At 40.8% G+C, this 7,541-nt stretch overlaps 1 protein-coding gene across 1 annotated transcript; it reads left to right on the forward strand.

Moving 5' to 3' along the window:
* The first annotated feature begins 8 nt into the window (after nt 1-8).
* LOC125572507 (phenolphthiocerol/phthiocerol polyketide synthase subunit C-like) lies at nt 9-5,856 on the forward strand. Its single transcript, XM_048733054.1, has 11 exons — nt 9-1,278; nt 1,367-1,645; nt 2,230-2,397; nt 2,649-2,872; nt 3,083-3,265; nt 3,342-3,485; nt 3,591-3,905; nt 4,031-4,261; nt 4,641-4,962; nt 5,099-5,203; nt 5,602-5,856. The coding sequence occupies exons 1-11, from the start codon at nt 18-20 to the stop codon at nt 5,814-5,816; spliced, it is 3,447 nt and encodes a 1,148-aa protein (XP_048589011.1). The 5' UTR covers nt 9-17; the 3' UTR covers nt 5,817-5,856.
* Nucleotides 5,857-7,541: the final 1,685 nt, after the last annotated feature.

The following is a 7,541-nucleotide window of genomic DNA, read 5'->3' on the forward strand; positions in this document are numbered from 1 at the left end:
AAGTGGAGATTGAGGCTATGATCCTGTATTCATCTGAGGGGCAAATTCATGAATTCGCGAGCAATTCCGGCTGTATCGCATTTAGTGGCTTGGTGACAGAGGTCGGGTCAAGGCGCTCTCGGTTTAAGCCATCTAACAAAGTATGTGGCATCATAACACCATGTAGAGTAGGTGAAAAGATTCGTGTTAAGGAAGTTCATTTGCTGATCCAGCCAGAAGTATTCACTGAAGTACAAGCAGCAGCCTTTCCCTATTGCATCGTTATTGCGTGCAAAGTTCTTGATCGGTCTTTATCCGGAAAGACATCACCCACCGTGCTTATTCATGAAGCTCAAACTGGACTGGGATACACAACTGCCGCCATCGCTGCCGCAATGGGACACAAAACAGTTTGCTCTACGACACAGTTAGGCAATGAAAGCACCAGGAGGATTTTACAGAATGCAGGAATCGAGGGTATTGTTGACGTAAGCTGTCTCGACCTCGAAGATGAGTGCAAAGCAAAATTTGACGCTGTTCTGTTTTTGTCTAGTCCAAAACCTGGTGCCATGAAGCGAAGCCTGTCCTCTTTGAAGCATGATGGAAAACTAGTAGTTGCTTGTGAAGATTTCACAGGACAAGCTATCCTCTCTGGAAGAAGCTCAATCTGCTATGATAGGATTAGACCAAGTGAATTGCTTATGGGAACAAATGAGAGTTTCGAAGAGATGTGGCTCAGTTGTCAGTCGATGTTAATGAGAACTGGAGTACTTCAAAAGCTTCTGGTCGTACCACAAGAGACTACAAGCGTCTATCGTGCAGTCAAGAAGTGGAATTCCGAAGAAAAATGGCCTCAACAGGAAAAACGCTCCACCATATACAGGATGTTTATGTTTGATAAAAATGAACGTCCGTGTGCTCAGATCCCAGGACTAGACATCTTCGGACTGAAACGGGACAGGACATATATGGTTGCAGGGGGTGTTCGAGGTTTTGGATTCCAATTGGCCCAGTCTTTTGCAGAGAACGGAGCAAAAACAGTCGTCCTTCTTGCAAGGTCTCCCCCTAGCGAAGAAAAGAAAAAAGTTGTTCAAGAGATTGAAAGAAGGACAGGTGCACGGATGATCATGGAGCAGGTTGACTTGTCCAGTGAGACGCAAATGAAGACACTAGAGTTAAAGCTGAAAGGGCTTCCTAGCATGGCCGGCATTGTCCATACGGCAGTGGTTCTACACGATGCCTTCGTGCACAACATGGAACTTGACAGCTTCAAAAAAGTATTGGCACCGAAACTCAGGGGTAAGAAAGTCTATTATCAGTTTTAATGAGTAAGAAAAATAAAAAAATATAGAAGACGAAAATGAAATAATTGAAAATGTGATTACAGGAGCATTTCTACTTCACAAAATGAGTCTCCAGATGGACTTGGATTTCTTCGTCTTGTTCTCCTCCCTTGCTTCGGTAATGGGCGGTCGAGGACAGTCTGCGTATTCGGCTGCAAATGCCTTCTTGGACTCGCTAGCAGGGTACAGGCGCCATACGCTTGGCCTACCTGGTCTCGCTATCAACTGGGGACCAATTGGCGGAGCAGGGATACTCACCAGGGAGCTAAAGATCGCAAATCTGCATGCGGAGTATGGGTTCGGTTTACTTGATGCTGAATTGGGTGAGCATTATAAAATGTATATAACTAGATCCTTAATGGCGTATGTGTTGAAGGTGGAAAGCGCCCAGTCAACACTTCCTGGTCAATTGTCTCAACAGATCCGGGCCTTGTTCCTTGAAATGCGGGTAAATGCTAAGCCATGGAAAAATCAGGTTCTTATCCAATCAAATGCTTTGACAAGCACTCTGATCCCTGGGTTAATGCTTGCATGAATTAATACCTTTCTTTGAATACGTCCCGATACGCAGCTTTTGTTTATCGCAAATAAAATTTAAAACTTTGCCCGTGCAAAATCATTTCGGCGGGAAATTGTCGAAAACACAGGGAGATTGAAGCCGACCTTCCTCAAAGACAATGAATCTAGAATAATTTTAGCAAAAAAGCCGTTTTTATGTGAAGCTCGATAACTTGGGTTGCAAAAAGCAATTTTTTTAAAGGTAATTTCACAAATCAACTCATTATTCCGAGTTTTAGCGGTGGATACTGTCCATTATTTCCATCCAATCAGGGCGCGCGTTCTTATAAAGTTTCCGCAAAGTATACAATGAAGTAATTTTTGATCGAATTAATTAATTGATTTACAGGCTCAAAATTTCTGATCGAAATCTTGAAATGCCAGCCAAGCAGGTGTCAGGTCACTCTGGCCGAAATAGACTGGGTTCAGTTTTTCAAAACAAGTGATGAGTCTGCGCGATCAACACGTGTCAAAAGTCTGAGAAGTGAGGTGGAGGATAAGAGTGAGCGGCATACAGGTGACATATCACACGTCCATGATAACAGAGCAAGATCAAACAAATTCAGAATCATTTGCTTATGCATGGCATATTAGGACTCTTCGTTTTTGTTACGCAACCGTCTACTCTCCTTTATTACGCTAAGCTATCATTTCTTTATCTAAAAACCAAGTCGTCTTTTACCAATCAGTTTCATCACTCTTTTCTGCCTGTTGTAAATTATACCAAAACAATGTACGGTTAACGTACCTTTGTATTTTTCTCACTAGACGAGACGGCATCACTGGCTTCACGCATCTTGTTTCAGACAGACACAACTAAGAGGGAGCACTTGATCGAAGAATTCGTGATGTCAACATTGGCTCGTTGCTTTGAGCTAGACTCATTTTCAGAAGCAGACCGGACAACAAGTTTGTACGCCTTTGGGGCTGATTCAATCACGGCACTTACGCTGAAAGCAGCCTTCGAGACGTCACTTCAAATGTCTTTCGAGGTACAGGATAATCATTTACACTCTTGCTATAGGCCTTATCTTCAACAGATTCCTTCGGCTTGAGCATCCACAAATTTTGTTGTAATATCGCAATGCATTCTTGATTATTATGCAATATGTATAATTTCATAATCATTATCACCATCATCAGCAGCAGTAGTACTGGTAGCATAACTTAATAAGTCATAACTAGTTATCAAATTCTTATAGGTGTTCTACTTCTTACAACCCGAAATCAGCGCAGTGAAGATTGTAAGAGACTTGCAAGAAATGATGTCTAACCCAGAGAACCAGCAAGAAATTCAACAGCAGCAACACACTGCATTCGTAAAGACGATCGAACAAGAAGACACCACGCTCATGAGCCCATTATCTTTCAATGACTCCTCAAATGTAAGCAACAAAAATTGGTCATATATCAGTTTTATCATTGGTTTGCAACAGGCAATAAGATTTATTTCATACGTAGGGTGCAAATGATTCCGAGAAGGATACGGTGAAGGTTGTTCCAATCTATGCTCCTGAGGATGCCGAGGTGAAGTTCTTCTGTATCCACCCGTCGCATCGTTATGTTATGAGTGTTGCGCCATTCGCTTCGGGATTTAGATCTCAGGTATGAAGCAGTATAGAGATAGGTAGTAAGGTTGGAGCTACTAGTTTTTTTAACGCCATATCTTTTTATCACAGAAAACTATTTCACATTATTCTTTCATTTAAGACTCTCGTCGCTATGTACTCAATTGGTTTTACGGAGCCTGTCTATCATGGTGCTGATTGTTCGAGCGTGCGCGAGCTGGCTAGTCATTACGTCAGCCTCGTGCGAGAGGAGCAAAAGCATGGACCATACTTTCTAGGAGGATATTGTTTTGGAGGCTTGGTGGCGTACGAAATGGCGTGCATACTAACGGAGCAGGGAGAGAGTGTGGGGTTTGTTGGCATGATCGACACCTATGTCTGGTTACCTCCATCCGGAGGTTTTGGAAGGTTTTCGTCCTACTTCCTTCAAGATTTCGATCCAGAGAAACAAGTAGAGGTAAAATGCTTTCGAACTGTAGTTCGAAACCTAATATCTTTAATACCTGTGCCAGAGTATATCCTCTTTATAGAAATGGTCATACTAATAAATGCGCTAAGGAATTGTTTTTTTCTTGTTTATAGATTCGTATGGAGTCGTATCTGTCGCGCATCGCCATAAATAATTTGGCAATGAAAGAGGAGGAGTATCAACGCATGCGCGCCGAGCACTCAATTTCGGATGTTATGGATCTCTTGCAGCAACGAAGCTGCGATCTCGACAAGCCTTTATACAATTTGAAAGACATGCGAGACAACTTGCACCACGACATCGTCACTTCCCGAAAAAGGCAAGATGAATGGGAACCGGCAAAGGTAAAAACACTTAAAGTGGAACCCAGCTATAAATAAATATTTTATTCTTAAATCTATTTTTCAAGCAACGAGAATACAGCATTTCTTGTTTCTCCACATAATTTGCGTGCTAAACGAGTATTATCGACAGTCCTTTTCAGGCACAATAATCGAGCTTACCAGCCGGGTTTCAATATATCGATCTGAAATCCTTAATCTAACGGAAAATTCATCCCACTTACTTTTTCCCCTAATAATAACTAGAAGTTTGCAATTGTGATGATCAATCTAGTGATTATTTCTTAAGACAAATAGTGAAACCCTGTAAAAACGTACACCTGTGATCGATGTCTTTACACGTTTCGTTGCTCTCTACTCATTTTATCATTTTATACGTAAGGTACAATACGAAGGCCCTGTTTTGTACATACGTTGCGAAGACCCAAAGTATTGTCCTGTACTGTGGCACTACAAATCCTCTGACAGAGCTTGGGAAGATGTGCTTCCTGGCCCAGTGGATGTGTGTATGTGTCCAGGAGACCATTTTTCCCTTGGGCTACTTCCAGAGGCTCGGCCTGTTGGAATGATTATGGTTAACTCCATAAGCTTTCGGTACAGAACGCTTTTCCCAGAGCTTTATCCACTCGAGCTCGATTACAAGCATCGAAGAGCGATCAGGACATATTTGGGAGGGATTCCTGTCGTACTGTATGGTGAAAATGGTAAGGCAATGATGAGGCAGTGAGGCAAAGCAGTCCTATGGTTTTAGATTGTAACTGTTTGATAAGTTGGCTGTATTTGAAAAATAATAGAAAAAACGAAATATCCACGCTTTATACCTACTCTCTTTATTATCAGGCAAAGGATGCAAAACAGGAAAAGTCTCCTTGAAGAGGGAGAAGCAAGAATTGTGCTTTATGAGCAGTAGCAGAAGATCAAGAAACATCGGCATCCCTCTCAAAGGTACAGATAACCTAAATGCTATTACAAATGAATAAATAATACAACTATGTTAGAAAAATAACTTTTGTCAGCGAAAGCGGCAAATGGTAGTTCTAAGACCGATAGGAAGAAGTCAATAATGTAACAATGGTTTTGGCATCGCTAAGCTTATCATTCACATATTCTTATGGATAATTAGCCATTTGATATTCGCCATTTGAACTGACGTTTTATTAAATGGATGTATTTGCAATAGGTTAGACAAGACTAAAGTTTGAGTATTCCCTGTAATAAAAAAATGTTAAAAATTTAAAAATTAAAAATTTATGTATTATTTCGTATTTATCTTAGCCGTTTAATAAAAGCTTAACCATTTGAAAGTTGATATTGGTGAGCAGTAAGTTTAATTCTTGTTTCAGATGTGCGTTCTGTACTTCCTGGAAAGTATGTCACCCATGCAACAAGGAAATGGGCGAGAAAATCTCTTGATCACCTTCTCCAAGACCTCGGGAATGTGGTCTCGGTTTTCGCTAATCGCACATACGACTTTCAGTTCTCAAGCATCGAGGACACCCAGATGTTTGTTTTGCTGACTGAGGCACTTTTCAACGTGAACATTGCAGACATGTTCTAGACTCATTTTTTTTTTTGCAGCTTGTCTTGCAAAATAGTTGCACGCGGCCAAGTCCCAGGGGTTCTTACTTGGGTTTTTAATCGGGTCCCCTGTGGTTTGTAAGGGTTGTGACGTCAAACGAAACAATCTACCGGTGGGTAAAGCTCGTCCCATACCCTGCGCTCTCTCACGGTTCATCTTCAAGCACAGCAAACACAGTAATAACGCCATAAACCAGGCTGAGTTTTTGTACATGAAACCTTTTTTTTTAACGTAGAATGCAAGCTAGCTAGAAAGCTTTTATAATTTGAAAGACAGTTCACACTTAACAAATGTGCTGCATGCCACGTAGGACTTCAATGGAGTTTTTGCAAAGTTGAGCGGTAAATTCTATAATATTAAGTGTTAGTATTACATTAAGCGGTGATACACCTGTGGTAAGTTTACCGTTCTATGATTAATTTCGTGGCGCCGCTTCTTTCCTGAACGTTAATATTGATAATGTGCGCACGAAATTGATTGGAAAAATTGATGAAAAATAACTGTATTTGAATCAAGCCGTGTGATCTAGCTAGCGGCAACATTATCATTTTCTCAGTTTTAGCGCCTACACTGCAAATACCAATAGATTTTAAGAGAACCAATATAGTTGTGTTATACATTTGAAGCATGTAATTGTAGTGTAGTGAAGTATACCAAAGATAATACAACATAGTCCCGTGTTTAGTGCCCGTGTTTATTTCCCATGCATCAATTGCTATTACACCAAGAAACGCACCGACACTCGCAGGAGCGTGTCGGGGGGCAGAACTCAGAAAAGGCTCTAGAAATACGATTTCGTTGCACCCCCACCCCACAAAAGGTTTGACTGAAGATTCTGATAGCCAGATGTCCATAGATTCCGGATCAAACCTCCATGAGTTCAAATTGTGGGGTCGGGAACTTGGTATGATACGGTTTTTGAGGGGGGTGGGTGGTCTTTTAAACAAGCCTGGAACCGTCTTTTAGGGGGTAGCCTATAACTTTAAAAATACATATTTTAAAAGAGAATAATTGGTTTGATATTTGGCAGGTTTGTGTACACTATAAAGTTGTTTACTTAATGCTACATTTGGGTGGCATATGTACGTTTCCATAGCAACAGAAAGGCCAAAGGTGTATCGATCAGGGACATGAAAGCTTAAATACGACATGTCTGTATTTTGCGGCAATAAAATCATAAGAACTCAGTTGAAGTGTACTTTAATGCTTAATTCCCATTGGAATGCATTTGCATTGTTCACTATAGGAAGGTTTTGCATTCCAGTCATCCTATTGAGTTACTACAATTAACGTAACCTGACACAAACCGCTGAGTGGATGACTTTCTCTATGACGTAACATCAATAAACACAGCCTCAAAATGCATGTATACATATATCAATATGATGCTACCTAACTCCATACCTTTCTGACGGTCTCAGCTGTTACCATGACAACGGTAACTTTCAAACTGATTGCAAATTGTTGAATTTAAAAAAAATGTGTTTTCACCTATTACAATTTATTTACTTGTAGTAATTATGAATTGAATGCCATAAAGTTAGAATATTTTTGGGGGTATTTGTTGGCGGTTAATACTGCGTTGCTTCACAAAGTTCAAATGGTCCTTTTAAATTTCGCCGACTTCTGGAGGAAAAGGAAACCGCGCCGGGTTTCGCGGAAAATTCAACTAGCTCCGTTGACCTATGGACGAATAACTCTTTG

The sequence above is a fragment of the Nematostella vectensis genome, chromosome 9, assembly GCF_932526225.1.
Source record: "Nematostella vectensis chromosome 9, jaNemVect1.1, whole genome shotgun sequence".
NCBI classification, from domain to species: Eukaryota; Metazoa; Cnidaria; class Anthozoa; order Actiniaria; family Edwardsiidae; genus Nematostella; species Nematostella vectensis.

Bases quoted from the DNA above. Each gene is read 5' to 3' on its own strand.
- LOC125572507 (XM_048733054.1), top strand. From the start codon at position 18: ATGATCCTGTATTCATCTGAGGGGCAAATTCATGAATTCGCGAGCAAT. The intron at 1,279-1,366 runs GTAAGAAAGTCT...ATGTGATTACAG, and splicing joins ATTGGCACCGAAACTCAGGG to GAGCATTTCTACTTCACAAA. The intron at 5,204-5,601 runs GTACAGATAACC...TTCTTGTTTCAG, and splicing joins CATCGGCATCCCTCTCAAAG to ATGTGCGTTCTGTACTTCCT.